This window comes from Oncorhynchus keta, chromosome 33 (genome assembly GCF_023373465.1).
Source record: "Oncorhynchus keta strain PuntledgeMale-10-30-2019 chromosome 33, Oket_V2, whole genome shotgun sequence".
NCBI classification, from domain to species: Eukaryota; Metazoa; Chordata; class Actinopteri; order Salmoniformes; family Salmonidae; genus Oncorhynchus; species Oncorhynchus keta.
In genome coordinates this window covers 4,053,083-4,069,426 of record NC_068453.1, presented here as the reverse complement: position 1 = coordinate 4,069,426, position 16,344 = coordinate 4,053,083, and the positions used below count along the sequence as shown (strand labels likewise).

Below are 16,344 nucleotides of genomic sequence, written 5' to 3'. Positions count from 1 at the left end.
CCCCTTAAAAGATTTAAATGCACTATTGTAAAGTGGCTGTTCCACTGGATGTCATAAGGTGAATGCACCAATTTGTAAGTCGCTCTGGACAAGAGCGTCTGCTAAATGACTTAAATCCAACATGGTCTGATGCTGGTGTTGGTGGGTCAAAGTGATTGATGTCGCTATCCCATCCACAGTTAAAATAGTTGTAGGAATCCAGTGACTTGTAGGCCTTCAGTTCTTGTGAAGAATAGGCGGATATAATATTAACAAGTTAATTAGAAATGTCGGGATACGTGATTGACGGTAGTCCAGAATGATCATCTTTACTTAAAATTGGCTTCGACTTCTTTGGGTTCAGTCCCCCAATAAGATCGATCTTTTCCTCTTATCTCCTTTTTGCCAATTCGCCATGGTTGTCTCATCTAAAATGTAGCAGTGGTGGAAAAATAACTAAATTGTCATACTTGAGTAAAAGTAAAGATACCTTTACTTAGAAAATTAGAAAATTACTTAAGTAAAAGTTAGTCACCCAGTAAAATACTACTAGAGTAAAAGTATTTTAAAAAATACTTAAGTATCAAAAGTAAATGGAATTGCTCAAATGTACTAAAGTATCAAAGGTTAAAGTATAAATAATTTCAAATTCTTTATATTAAGCAAACCAGACGGCACAAATATATATATATATATTTAATTAGACATAATATACAAACCAAGCATTTGTGTTTAGTGAGTCTGCCAGATCAGATGCAAGTAGGGATGACCAGTGTGTGAATTGGACAATTTCAAAATGTACTTTTGGGTGTCAGGGAAAATGTATGGGGTAAAAAGTACATTATTTTCTTTTTGCCAAAAATATAAATAGTAAAGTATAGTACAGATACCCGCCCCCCCTAAAAAAAAATACTTAAGTGGTACTTTAAAGTATTTTTTACTTAAGTACTTTACACCACTGACATGTAGTTATTTGTATCTATAAAATACGCTATATATACAAAAGTATGTGTACACCCCTTCAAATTAGTGGATTTGGCTATTTCAGCCACACCCATTGCTGACAGGTGTATACAATCAAGTACACAGCAATGTAATCGCCATAGACAAACATTGGCAGTAGAATGGCCTATCTGAAGAGCTCTGACTTTCAACGTGGCACCTTCATAGGATGCCACCTTTCCAACAGGTCAGTTTGTAAAATTTCTGCCCTGCTAGAGCTGCCCCCGTCATCTGTAAGTGCTGTTATTGTGAAGTGGAAACGTGTATGAGCAACAACGACTCAGCCGCGAAGTGTTAAGCCACAAAAGCTCTCATAATAGGACCACCGAGTGCTGAAGTGCATATCGGGTAAAAGTTGTCTGTACTCGGTTGCAACACTCACTACCGATTCCAAACTGCCTCTGGAAGCAACGTCAGCACAATAACTGTTCATTGGGAGCTTCATAAAATGGGTTTCCATGGCTGAGCAGCACACAAGCCTAAGGTCACCATGCACAATGCCTAGTGTCAGCTACAGTGGTGTAAAGCTCATCGCCATTGGACTCTGGAGCAGTGGAAATGCATTCTTTGGAGTGATGAATCGTCCGACGGACTAATCTCGGTTTGGCAGATAACAGGAGAGCGCTACATTAGCAAATGCATAATGCCAACTGTAAAGTTTGGTGGAGGAGGAATAATGGTGCTGTTTTTAATGGTTCGGGCTAGGCCCCTTAGTTGCAGGGAAATCTTAACACTGCTGCCTACAATGACATTCTAGACGATTCTGTACTTCCAACTTTGTGGCGAAAGTTTGAGGAAGGCCCTTTCCTGTTTCAGCATGACAATGTCTCTGTGCACAAAGCAAATCTCCATACAGAAATAGTTTGGTTCTCCCACCCATTACAGCAAACAGGTAGTACTCGGCCTATATAAGCAAGCTAAATCTGAAGTTGTCAATGAATTAGCCAATGCAACCTGTGTTGCGCTCACTACAGATGGATGGACCTCCAGGGCTACAGAGAGCTACTTAGTGACAGCCCATCACATTACCCCGGAGTGGGAGATGAGAAGTACCGTGTTACAGACCCGCCCTCTTTATGAGAGTCACACAAGTCCACATCTTTTTCTCTTTGTAAGAAAACATTACAGGATAGGCCGATACAATGTCTGAGCCATGTTTACAAATTTATTTCAAATGCATATTGCACAGCCAAGGATTGTGGACTGTGAATGTAATGAAGGCCTACCTGTTACACCTGACCCATGGCATATTTAGCCCCAGTCTCGCCAATGGTCAGCGCTGACGCAAATAAACCATGCCGCTGCTAAACACTCTGGTTCTAAAATGATGCAGTTCACACATTTTGAGATTTAACAATTGAAAGCCCTGTGATCCTCCTCTTTTGACAGTGGCCATCAAAACGGATTTCAAAAGGTGTGTTTCACCACGATTGCATTAAGAATGCTGTACAATGACTGGGCATGCATGTTTCTTTCCCTGTGCGGGATATTATTTTCTCGCACAGAATTCGACAAGCTGGCCAATTGAATAGATAAACTATTCTACTATGGGGTTGCTGTTACTTTCTCATATTGTTGGCTGAGGAAAAGTAAATGTGGAAAACAATCTTTCATTAGATAATTCAAAATTCGCAAAATCAAAGGTACCAGGTCTCTGCTCCGCATGGCTCTCATTTGGATCATAGGAGCCGCCCCGGCGGGACCCGGCCAAATTTAACCCCTGATGGTAGTGTATGTATCTGATTTTAGTGAGTATCTTATTGTAGTGTATGTATCTGATGATGGTGTGTGTGTGTGTATCTGACTAGTGTATGTTTGATTGTGTGGTGGAATTATTGTAATCAAAAGGAGAGACTCTTAGATTTCTTCAAAACCATCAAACTTTATTATGTAATTACTGCAGTAATGGAGCTGGTCGGTAATCACCGCTGGAGGTGATCACTGAGAACTCAACCAGCTGGTTTACTGCAGTAATGGAGCTGGTCGGTAATCACCGCTGGAGGTGATCACTGAGAACTCAACCAGCTGGTTTACTGCAGTAATGGAGCTGGTCGGTAATCACCGCTGGAGGTGATCACTGAGAACTCAACCAGCTGGTTTGAGTCACAGCATTTTATATCACCCCTGGAGGTGATCACTGAGAACTCAACCAGCTGGTTTGAGCCACAGAATTGTATAGTAAAGTCCATCCTCCTTCAGTCTACATGACACACAACAGATATATAGAATGGGTCACAAGGTTAAGATTTGTATGAAAGATACTTATAATTCACAGCAGGCAGTATCTGCTGTAAAAACAGTTATCTTTCATTGTACAGACCAGGGTCTGGCCCTGGAGTCATGTCTCACTGGTACCATATAGAACAGAAACATTAACTCATGCTCTGGAATGTGGTATCACCCAAAGACATGGTAAATCTTCCAGAGGCCCATCCTTAGTAGAACACACACAGATGAGCGTTCTAACAACCCCTTGTTCTGTTGCATAAAACAACCATTTGATGCAATTACAGCATTATAACATAATCTTGCAATTTTGCTCTCACAATTGTTTATCTGTATCCTATGTTCAGGCCCTGGAGGACTTAGTGAACCGTCGTCTGGGCACAGAGGCCAGTGTTCTGTATGGCTCCAGACTGAGCAGGCGTCTCACCCTGGCCAGAGTACAGCTCATACTGGCCCTCAGCTCCACCATACACTCCCTGCCTGAACCTCAAGGTAACAATATAGTACTCTAACAGATGTTTTTTCCTCCAGATTTCTTTTTTTAACCTTCGTTTAAGCAGGGAGTGAAGTATGCTAAGGCCACAGTCTCTTGAAGATTAGCCCTGCATGAACACATCAATAAACAACAATTACACTTTACCTATCTATATACAGTGAACAGAAATATAATTGCAACCATTTCTAAGATTTTACTGAGTTACAGTTCGTAGAAGGAAATCGGACAATTTAAATAATTTAATTAGGCCCTACTCTTTGGATTTCATGCTGAAACATGAAGTGAGGGCGGCAGATGAATGGCACGACCATGGGCATCAGGATCTCATCACGGTATCTCTGTGCATTCAAATTGCCATCAATAAAATACAATTGTGTTCGTTGTCCGTAGTTTATGCCTGCTTATACCATAACCCCACCGCCACCATAGGGCACTCTTTTCACAAAGTTAACATCAGCAAACCGCTCGCCCACACAACGCCATACACGTTATCTGCCCGATACAGTTGAAACTGAGATTAATCTGTGGAGAGCACACTTCTCCAGTGTGCCAGTGGCCATCAAAAGTGAGCATTTGCCCATTTAAGCCGGCTATGAAGCCAAACTGCAGTCAGGTCAAGACTCTGGTGAGGACGATGAGCACATAGCTGAGACAGTTTCTGACAGTTTCTGCAGAAATTCTTCAGTTTTGCAAACCCACAGTTTCATCAGCTGTCCAGGTGGCTGGTCTCAGATGATCCCGCAGGTGAAGAAGCCGGATGAGGGGGTCCTGGGCTGGCGTGGTTACACGTGGTCTGCGGTTGTGAGGCCGGTTAGACGAACAGCCAAATTCTCTAAAACATGTTAGAGAAATTATCATTAAATTCTCTGGCAACAGCTCTGGTGGCCATTCCTGCAGTCAGCATGCCAATTGCACACTACCTCAAAACTTGAGACATCTGTTGCATTGTTGTGTGCACATTTTAGTGTGGCCTTTTATTGTCCCCAGCACAAGGTGCACCTGTGTAATGATCATGCTGTTTAATCAGCTTCTTGATCTGCCACACCTGTCAGGTGGATGGATTATTTTAGCAAAGGAGAACTGCTCACTAACAGGGATTAAACAAATTTGTGCACAAACCTGAGAAATTAGCTTTTTGTTTGGGTGGAAGATTTCGGGGACCTTTTAGTTCAGCTCATGAAACATGTTACCAACACTTTACATGTTGAGTTTATATTTTTGTTCAGTGTATATACAAATAAATGACACAATACAATACTGATAAATCAAGAGTTCAGAAAATCATTCCACTTAACTCTTTCATCAGTATATTTTCATTTGAATGAACTTGTGGACATTTCCCCCCTAATGTTTGTTTGTGTCTATCTTGTTCACATCCCACTGCTATTCAGGGACATGAAGGAGATTCGAGACTTTTGACGAACAGTTCTGAACAGCTATGGCAGGGTGATGCACAGTAGGACTGTATAATAGTGTTTGTTGATATTCTCCAGATATCTCAGATGGGGCGGTGCGTTGCAGTGTTGTGAGGAGGACATCCAGTACCCCAGGTATCCCTAACTCTCCCCCCGGAGAGAGGGATAGTGACAGTGACAAATCACACAGTGGCTCCCCTACCAGGAAGACCAGGGAGCCCAAAGGACTGCACATTGACCCCCAGAAAGACAAGCTCACCCTCAGCAAATTCAAGGTGTGTGTCTCTCTGTAGAGTGTACATTAGGTGAAATAGAAAGTCATTCGGTGACATTTGTTTAGCACTTTCACCTTTTTTGTATTCTTCCGAAGATGAATTAATTTAAGTATATATTTGCATCTCTGCCTTCTTGGATTTTTCCTTTTCATAGTTTTAGAACATTTTGCACTCTACATTAGGTGACATCCACCAAAACATGCACTAGTCATGTTTTTTAAAGTCATGTTTAAATGTTTACTCTTAAGAATGGCATATCTGATTGATTCAGCCTGAAATCACTGTGGAAAAGAGCACCTGTTAAAATGCTAAAGTGTAACTGGCATTTTCTTAACCTCTCCTCTCCTGTAGGCATTACTGCTAAGAGAGGTGTGTCGTCTCCTGAGCCCCCAGCAGCAGCTCTGTCTTTCCTCTCAGCTCCACTCTGACCCTGAGGAACTGGAGCTGGCTATAGACACCTACCTGCTACTGTCTAACCTCTACCTGCAGCAAGGCAAAACCGCTTACAGGTGAGGTAAAGGACTGTATCCTGTGTATAAATGTGTTTGTATTCATCCATACATTCCTACATCCATCTACCCATCTATCAAAAGTCTGTTTATTATTTGCAGTGCTGACATGGCAGTGTCTGCTATGAGTCTGCTCCAGAACTCTCCCATCACTCTGAGGGGAAGCCCCTCCCCTGTCCACAGACCCCTCTCCTCCTCCCTCAGAAGACAGTCCAGACCTAAGAGTGAACAGGTACCTACAATCACCTTGTAATTACCTCTCTTAACTGTACCACAAAATGCTTTTTGCATAGCTAGAGTTTTCAGAATTGTCTTTTGACTAACAAAAATAAAGTCATTTTTATTTTGGTTTATGTCATGACTCAAAAAGGAACCATTTGGGAAATTTGGTTCCTCATATTCCCCCTGCCAATCAGACCCAGCCAAGACCTAGAGGTAGCTGTGTGTGTGTGTGTGTGTGTGTGTGTGTGTGTGTGTGTGTGTGTGTGTGTGTGTGTGTGTGTGTGTGTGTGTGTGTGTGTGTGTGTGTGTGTGTGTGTGTGTGTGTGTGTGTGTGTGTGTGTGTGTGTGTGTGTGTGTGTGTGTGTGTGTGTGTGTGTGTGTGTGTGTGTGTGTGTGTGTGTACCCTCCCCAGGGCGGTATGAGGGAGGCTGAGCACCATGCCCCCAGTCCACAGCCAGGTGACTGTCCCCAGGTAGTAGAGGCCAGAGAGAGGATGGAACGGGCTCTGTGGCTCCGCTGTAGACTGGCTGTGGTACGCAGTCTGGTCGCACACATCCCTGGCACTGCCATCTACCCAGGTACTTGTGTGTATGTGTTGATATTAACGCTTGTCCTCTTACACAGGGCAAGTTAAAAAATATATATTTTAAAAAAGGCGAACAAGCGGATTATAGATTTAAGTTGTCCGAATGGACAAGTGAAAAAAATCACACAAAAATCGCAATATCAAATAATTAGGATACACCGATCAGAATTGGATCAATGTGTCCTCCGGATGCGATGTGTTAATTATTGTGGGCATGCATTGACAGGCACAAGCGGTCTTTCAATCATGCAGTCGTGAGTTTAGTTTTGAGATCAAAGCCAGCTTAGCTGCTTGTGCACATTTGTTGATATTCATTGCTAGTTATTGAGTTATTTGTCCAGTTATAGCACATTTGTGGTCAGCAATGACAATCCTGGAAAAGTCATGGTGTACATCACCTGCGTGTGTGCCAGTGGGTGTTGTCAGAGGAGAGAGAGAGCGAGAGACATTGTGCAGTAGGTAAAATAATGATATAGCCTAGCCAATTCAAAACATATTGTGTAGTTTGGCAGGTTAACTATTTAGCGTGTAGCATGTATTAATGTCATTGTCATGTCTGATTACTTTCCACCGGCACACGTGTACAACCGCAAATAGCCAACCCACAGTTGATACAGGTGTTGAAGTACAACCGCAAATGGCCAACACACAGTTGATACAGGTGTTGAAGTACAACCGCAAATGGCCAACACACAGTTGATATGGTTGCACAGTTGATGAAGCCAATGCTGCATACTCCGGTTTTAAAACCGTCTCTCAAGTGCTCAAAATTGTCTAGGATTCTCCTCTATTCAATACTGGCCATGTAATTCTAACAAAGTTAAAATAATATTTTTAGAATAGCCTAATTGAGAAATAGCCGAACTCCTATGCTGTCATCATCTCCCCTGAACACTGAATATTTTAGCCTTACAAATAGATCAATATCTTAGTTAGCTACCTCGCCCACTGTGGCCATTTAATCCCTGATTCATTGAATGAGGGAATTATTTTATAAAAACAAAAGTATTTGGTTGTAATTGTAATGTTGCAGGGTGGCCAACCATCCTCCAGGAGAGCTACTGGGTGTGCAGGCTTTTGCTCCAGTCCTGCTCAAACACACCACATTGTAAAAAATGAGCTGCTCAACAGCACCTTGATAAACTGACTGGTGTGTCAGGTTAAAAGCCTTGACACCCAGTAGCTCTTCAGATGGAGAGTTGACGACCACACGTGTTTGATACAGTAACCTATTACTGCAGTATTTTACTTTGTGGGGAGTGTCTTTCTCAGGGCCACAACAGCAGGAGATATATTACATGGTACCAGGGACCAGCAGCCTTCCATTGTCAATACCAGTGATAATAATGAATGCTATTTTGTGAAGTGGTTTTTTGCATCATACAACACCTTTTTGGCCCATGGTGTTAGACCATTTTTTTGGGCGGGACAATTGACTTGAGCTTTCAGGCAAGTAAAAAATCAGTCCTACTTGTCCAAAGGACAAGTGGCTAAAAAAGTGAATATCAAGCCCTGCACCTCATATCGACTTACACTCCAACTCTTTATTTTATTCTATTGTTGCTCTGTATGTGTATGGTACATTTCCCCCTAAATACAATGCATTCGGAAAGTATTCAGACCCCTTCACCTTTTCCACATTTTGTTACATTAGAGCTTTTTTTCTAAAATGGATTACATAATGTTTCCCCCTCATTAACCTTTACACAATACCCCATAATGACAAAGCAAAAACGAATGTTTACATTAAAAATATTTAAAAAATATTTACGTAAGTATTCAGACCATTTGCTATGAGTCTAGAAATTGAGCTCAGGTGCATCCTGTATCCATTGATCATCCTTGAGATGTTTCTACAACTTGATAAATTTAATTGATTGGACATGATTTGGAAAGGCACACACCTGTCTATATAAGGTCCCACAGTTGACAGTGCAGCGCAAAAACCAAGCCATGAGGTCAAAGGAATTGTCCGTAGAGCTCAGAGACAGGATTGTGTCGAGGCACAGATCTGGGGAAGGTTACCAAAACATTTATGCAGCATTGAAGGTCCACAAGAACACAGTGGCCTCCATCATTCTTAAATGGAAGAAGTTTGGAACCACCAAGACTCTTTGTAGAGCTGGCCGCCGGGCCAAACTGAGCAATTGGGGAGAAGGGCCTTGGTCAGATAGGTGACCAAGAAGCCATGTTCCTCTGTGGAGAACCTTCCAGAAGGTCAACCAACGCTGCAGCACTTCACCAATCAGGCCTTTATGGTAGAGTGACCAGATGGAAGCCACTCCTCAGTAAAAGGCACATGACAACCCACTTGGTGTTTGCCAAAAGGTCCCTAAAGGACTCAGACAGACCATGACGAACAATTTTCTCTGGTCTGATGAAACCAAGTGTGAACTCTTTGGCCTGAATGGCAAGCGTCACTTCTGGAGGAAACTTGGCACCATCCCTACAGTGAAGCATGGTGGTGTAGCGACACTCCTCATCCAACCTGACAGAGCTTGAGAGGATCAACAGCGGAGAAAGGGAGAAACTCCCCAAATACAGGTGTGCCAAGCTTGTAGCGTCATACCCAAGAAGACTCCAGGCTGTAATCGCTGCCAAAGGTGCTTCAACAAAGTACTGAGTAAAGGGTCTGAATACATTCAGTTTTGTATTTTTATACATTTGCAAACATTTCTACAAACCAGTTTTTGCTTTGTTATTATGGGGTATTGTGTAAAGGTTGATGAGGGGGGGAAATGATGTAACAAAATGTGGGAAAAGTCTGGGGTCTGAACTTTCCGAATGCTTATATGTATCTTAAAAAGGGCGGGACAGGTTACATTTAGGTATGTGCGTATCTTACACTATCCTGTGTGTGTGTGTGTGCGTAGGTATGGACAGCAGTGTGGAGGCCACCACGCTGTTGAAGGAGGGTCTACAGGAGGCTGAGGTGTGGGGAGACCCAGACACCAGAGCCCTGTTTCTCCTCCAAGGGGCTAGATTGGACACACACAGAGGACTGCCCCGCGAGAACAGCACCTCACTGCTACAGGTAGCTAACACACACACACGTGAGTACCTTACTGATACAGGTCAGATACAAAAACACACTCTCACATTACAATAGCGCTGTCACGATACCAGAATTGGACTAGGTAATACCAGGTTTAGTCTCACAATACTCAATGCCAAAATGATACTCGATAGCACAACAAAAAAAGAGGGTAATTTATTTTGTAGAAATATCCATATTTACAATGAGCGTATTGTTCAACTGAATGTACGATAGTTGAATTCCTTTGTCTCTTCATCTCCCGCTCTTTCTCCCCCCCTTTTATTGTCTAACAAGCCGTCATATCGGGTTAGTCCAATAGAGACGTATCATTATCTAACAAGCCGTCATATCGGGTTAGTCCAATAGGGACGTATCATTATCTAACAAGCCGTCATATCGGGTTAGTCCAATAGGGACGTATCATTATCTAACAAGCCGTCATATCGGGTTAGTCCAATAGGGACGTATCATTGTTTAACAAGCTTTCATATCGGGTTAGTCCAATAGGGACGTATCATTGTTTAACAAGCTTTCATATCGGGTTAGTCCAATAGGGACGTATCATTGTCTAACAAGTCGTCATATCGGGTTAGTCCAATAGGGACGTATCATTGTCTAACAAGCCGTCATATCGGGTTAGTCCAATAGGGACGTATTATTGTCTAACAAGCCGTCATATCGGGTTAGTCCAATAGGGACGTATCATTGTCTAACAAGCCGTCATATCGGGTTAGTCCAATAGAGACGTATTATTGTCTAACAAGCCGTCATATCGGGTTAGTCCAATAGAGACGTATTATTGTCTAACAAGTCATCATATCGGGTTAGTCCAATAGAGACGTATTATTGTCTAACAAGTCGTCATATCGGGTTAGTCCAATAGAGACGTATTATTGTCTAACAAGCCATCATATCGGGTTAGTCCAATAGAGACGTATCATTGTCTAACAAGCCGTCATATCGGGTTAGTCCAATAGAGACGTATTATTGTCTAACAAGCCATCATATCGGGTTAGTCCAATAGGGACGTATTATTAAAACCTCTTAGGCCGGGTTAGTCCAATGAGGGATCGTTGTCTACAGCCTCAAGCTCATTACCAATAGAACATTAGCGATTTCTGAAAATTGCAAATGAAATGTTTAAATAAATATGCCTTAGCCCAATAGCTTATCCTTTTCTTAACAAGTCCTGTCATCTCAGGTTTTCAATAGATATGCTTTAGAACCAGAGAAAATCAATAATTTGTGTAATAGTGACGTATAGCTAACAAGTAGCATTTAGGGTTAGTCCAATAGGGACGTATCATTATCTAAAAGCCAGCAATCGGGATCAAATAAAATAATTTACCTTTGAAGAACTCAGATGTTTCAATGGGGAGACTTATCTAACAAGTTACATATCAGATGTCCAGTTTTTCCTTAAAAGCTTTCTTGTGTAGGACACAACGGTTAGTCCGTTTCAGGACGATGTTTAACAAGTTACTATCTGGTTTGTCCAATAACGTAACATTGTTTAACAAGCTTTCAGTCACCAATACGTCGTATAACTTTTTCCGAATTAACTCCATATATCGGGTTAAACCAATGGAAAACGTTCATTATCTAATCAATCCTCAAGGTGTTTTGTCCAATATATCTCTTCATTGTCTAACATGCCTTCCATATCAGGTTAGTGCAAGGGACGTATCATTGTTTAACAAGATTTCATATGGAAAAATACAATGGTACCTGACATTATCTAACAAGCCGTCATACGCAGACACCAATAGGGACACTTATCTAACAAGGTAATTGTAATAGGCTCTTTGGTCAATCTTCCAATGATATGCCTAATAGGGACGTATCGTTTAACAAGCTGCAGACACCTGGGAAATCATTGTTAACAAGTGTCCGGGTTAGTCCAATAGGGACGCATTCAACAGCCATATAAGGAGATCATGGAAAATCATTGCCTCCAACAAGCCTGTTGATTTCCTGGTCACTCAAACATCTTGGTTTTGCCTGTCAGATTTTAGTTCTATGGCACTCACAGTGAAAATCTTTGCAGTTCTGGAAACGTCAGAGTGTCTTCTTTCCAAAACTATCAATGTCCAAGCATAGTCGAGCATCTTTTCGTGAATAAAATATTGCGCTTAAAAGGGCACGTCATTTTATCCAAAAATGAACAAGCCATCATATCGGGTTAGTCCAATAGGACTAACAGGCTAACAAGTCGTCATATCGGGTTAGTCCAATAGGGACGTATCATTATCTAACAAGCCGTCATATCGGGTTAGTCCAATAGGGACGTATCATTGTTTAACAAGCTTTCATATCGGGTTAGTCCAATAGGGACGTATCATTGTTTAACAAGCTTTCATATCTGGTTAGTCCAATAGGGACGTATCATTGTTTAACAAGCTTTCATATCGGGTTTGTCCAATATGGACGTATCATTGTTTAACAAGCTTTCATATCGGGTTAGTCCAATAGGGACGTATCATTGTCTAACAAGTCGTCATATCGGGTTAGTCCAATAGGGACGTATCATTGTCTAACAAGCCTTCATATCGGGTTAGTCCAATAGGGACGTATCATTGTCTAACAAGTCGTCATATCGGGTTAGTCCAATAGAGACGTATTATTGTCTAACAAGCCGTCATATCGGGTTAGTCCAATAGAGACGTATTATTGTCTAACAAGTCGTCATATCGGGTTAGTCCAATAGGGACGTATCATTATCTAACAAGCCGTCATATCGGGTTAGTCCAATAGGGACGTATCATTATCTAACAAGCCGTCATATCGGGTTAGTCCAATAGGGACGTATCATTATCTAACAAGCTTTCATATCGGGTTAGTCCAATAGGGACGTATCATTGTTTAACAAGCTTTCATATCGGGTTAGTCCAATAGGGACGTATCATTGTTTAACAAGTTTCATATCGGGTTAGTCCAATAGGGACGTATCATTGTCTAACAAGTCGTCATATCGGGTTAGTCCAATAGGGACGTATCATTATCTAACAAGCCGTCATATCGGGTTAGTCCAATAGGGACGTATCATTGTCTAACAAGTCGTCATATCAGGTTAGTGCAATAGGGACGTATCATTGTTTAACAAGCTTTCATATCGGGTTAGTCCAATAGGGACGTATCATTATCTAACAAGCCGTCATATCGGGTTAGTCCAATAGGGACGTATCATTGTCTAACAAGCCATCATATCGGGTTAGTCCAATAGGGACGTATCATTGTTTAACAAGCTTTCATATCGGGTTAGTCCAATAGGGACGTATCATTGTCTAACAAGCTTTCATATCGGGTTAGTCCAATAGGGACGTATCATTGTCTAACAAGCCATCATATCGGGTTAGTCCAATAGGGATGCATCATTGTCTAACAAGCCATCATATCGGGTTAGTCCAATAGGGATGCATCATTGTCTAACAAGCCATCATATCGGGTTAGTCCAATAGGGACGTATCATTGTCTAACAAGCCATCATATCGGGTTAGTCCAATAGGGACGTATCATTGTCTAACAAGCCATCATATCGGGTTAGCCCAATAGGGACGAATCATTGTCTAACAAGCCGTCATATCGGGTTAGTCCAATAGGGACGAATCATTGTCTAACAAGCCGTCATATCGGGTTAGTCCAATAGAGACGTATTATTGCATTGTTGTGAAGAAGGCTTCAGGGCATCCAAGAAAGTCCAGCAAGCACCAGGACCGTCTCCTAAAGTTGATTCAGCTGCGGGATCGGGGCACCACCAGTAAAGAGCTTGCTCAGGAATAGCAGCAGGCAAGTGTGAGTGCACGCACAGTGAGGTGAAGAATTTTGGAGGATGGCCTGCTGTCAAGAAGGGCAGCAAAGAAGCCACTTCTCTACAGGAAAAACATCAGGGACAGACTGATATTCTGCAAAAGGTACAGGGATTGGACTGCTGAGGACTGGGGTGAAGTCCTTTTCTCTGATATATCCCCTTTCCGATTGTTTGGGGCATCCGGAAAAAAGCTTGTCCCGGAGAAGACAAGGTGCGCGCTACCATCAGTCCTGTGTCATGCCAACAGTAAAGCATCATGAGACCATTCATGTGTGGGGTTGCTTCTCAGCCAAGGGAGTGGGCTCACTCACAATTTTGCCGAAGAACACAGCCATGAATAAAGAATGGTACCAACACATCCTCCGAGAGCAACTTCTCCCAACCATCCAGGAACAGTTTGGTGATGAACAATGCCTTTTCCAGCATGATGGAGCACCTTGCCATAATGCAAAAGTGATAACTAAGTGGCTCGGGGGAACAAAACATTGATATTTTGGGTCTATGGCCAGGAATCTCCCCAGACCTTAATCCCATTGAGAACTTGTGGTCAATCCTCAAGAGGCGGGTGGACAAACAAAACCCCACAAATTCTGACAAACTCCAAGAATTGATTATGCAAGAATGGGCTGTCATCAGTCAGGATGTGGCCCAGAAGTTAATTGACAGCATGCCAGGGCAGATTGCAGAGGTCTTGAAAAAGAAGGCTCAACACTGCAAATATTGACTCTTTGCCTCAACATCATGTAATTTTCAATAAAAGCCTTTGACACTTATGAAATGCTTGTAATTATACTTCAGTTATCCATAGTAACATCTGACAAAAATATCTAAAGACACTGAAGCAGCAAACTTTGTGAAAATTAATATTTGTGTTTCACAGCTGTTGAAAGATGAGGACCAATGTGCAGCGTGTTGTGCGTACATTTTCTTTATTATATCAAAATGACGTCGAACAAAACAATAAACACCACAAAAACAAACCAAGAAGCTCAACGGCTATGTGCCCTAAACAACAGTCAACTTCCCACAAACACAGGTGGGAAAAAGGGTACCTAAGCATGGTTCCCAATCAGAGACAACGATAGACAGCTGTCCCTGATTGAGAACCATCCCTGGCCAAAACATAGAAATAGAAAATCATAGAAACACAAAACATAGAATGCCCACCCCAACTCACGCCCTGACCAAACCAAAATAGAGACATAAAAAGGATCTCTAAGGTCAGGGCGTGACATTGTGTCATTCTCAAAACTTTTGGCCACGACTGTACTGTGTGTGTGTTTATGTATTTCTGTGTGATTATTTAGTTAGTAAATAAATAAATAATCAAATTTGTGTATTGCTGATTCATCATGGAGACTAGAATTTGTGCAGATTTATAGGATACTACGATGAGGTAATAATGATAATGAATGGAAGTCAATGATGTTCAAAATTAGATTGATGAGGTAATAATGATAATTAATGGATGGAAGTCAACAACGTTCAGAATGAGACTGATGAGGTAAATTATAATGAATGGATGGAAGTCAATGATGTTCAGAATGAGACTGATGAGGCGATATTGATAATTAATGGATGGAAGTCAACAACGTTCAGAATGAGATTGATGAGGTAAATTATAATTAATGGATGGAAGTCAACAACGTTCAGAATGAGACTGATGAGGTGATATTGATAATTAATGGATGGAAGTCAACAACGTTCAGAATGAGGCTGATGAGGTAATAATGATAATTAATGGATGGAAGTCAATGACGTTCAGAATGACACTGATGACGTAATAATGATTAAAAATGGATGACTAAAATGATAACGATATATTTATATCTGTAGAATTAATTTGGGAAACGGTAACTAATTCAACAAACTTTTTCCGTGGTGCCCTAAGATTGCTAATGAGTTTATTGTTACATGAGTAATTTAATCACGCAATAATTTGATGTGGTATGTAATTATTTGATACAATAATCGTCATTGCATTAATGGTACTAACGTCACAACACCATCCTCCTTGACAACATACCAACAGTTTGAGCTACCCAAAAGGTACCAATTGGATGGCTCTATCCTCAACATTTCAAGCTAGCTTGTGGAGCAGGTTAGTTTTGAAGGATTGGTTCCCATTGAAGCTGAAAGGTACATTCTTAATTAACTCTGTTACGGTTGTATGTGATCATGTAGTAGTATATGTCTGTCATTCCTCTCGTGAACCCCCTGCTCTCGGCACAACTCATTAACGTTGACTCTCTATCTTAGAACATGGTACTGTAATTGTGTGTGTGTGTGTGCGTGTGTCTCTGTGTGTCTCTGTCTGTAGGCTGGAAGCAACAAAATGGAGTCGTGGTCAGTTTTTCCGAAAGGAGGGCGGGGAAGGGCCTTATATGCGTCGCAGAAGTTAGAATAACAATGATCCAGGGTTTTACCAGCCCTGGTTGCGCAATCGATATGCTGATAGAATTTAGGGAGTCTTGTTTTCAGATTAGCCTTGTTAAAATCCCCAGCTACAATGAATGCAGCCTCAGGATATGTGGTTTCCAGTTTACATAGAGTCAAATAAAGTTTGTTCAGGGCCATTGATGTGTCTGCTTGGGTCGACATTTGATTGTGAGGAATTCTAAGTCAGGTGAACATAAGGACTTGAGTTCCTGTATGTTGTTATGATCACACCACGTCTCGTTAATCATAAGGCATATCTCCCCGCCCCTCTTCTTGCCAGAAAGATGCTTGTTTCTGTCGGCGCGATGCGTGAAGAAACCAGCTGGCTGCACCGACTCCGATAGAGTCTC

The 16,344-nt window shown here is 41.7% G+C and overlaps 1 protein-coding gene across 2 annotated transcripts in view; it reads left to right on the top strand.

Annotated features, from left to right (window-relative positions):
* The window catches only part of LOC118366064 (cilia- and flagella-associated protein 54), a 72,494-nt gene that overhangs the window by 33,716 nt on the left and 22,434 nt on the right, over positions 1–16,344 (top strand). For both annotated transcript variants that reach the window (XM_052491705.1, XM_052491704.1), the window contains 6 exons: positions 3,555–3,699; positions 5,197–5,393; positions 5,745–5,902; positions 6,005–6,134; positions 6,537–6,702; positions 9,584–9,744. In XM_052491705.1, coding sequence (XP_052347665.1) covers positions 3,555–3,699; positions 5,197–5,393; positions 5,745–5,902; positions 6,005–6,134; positions 6,537–6,702; positions 9,584–9,744 — 957 coding nt within the window. The remainder of the gene's footprint in view (positions 1–3,554; positions 3,700–5,196; positions 5,394–5,744; positions 5,903–6,004; positions 6,135–6,536; positions 6,703–9,583; positions 9,745–16,344) is intronic.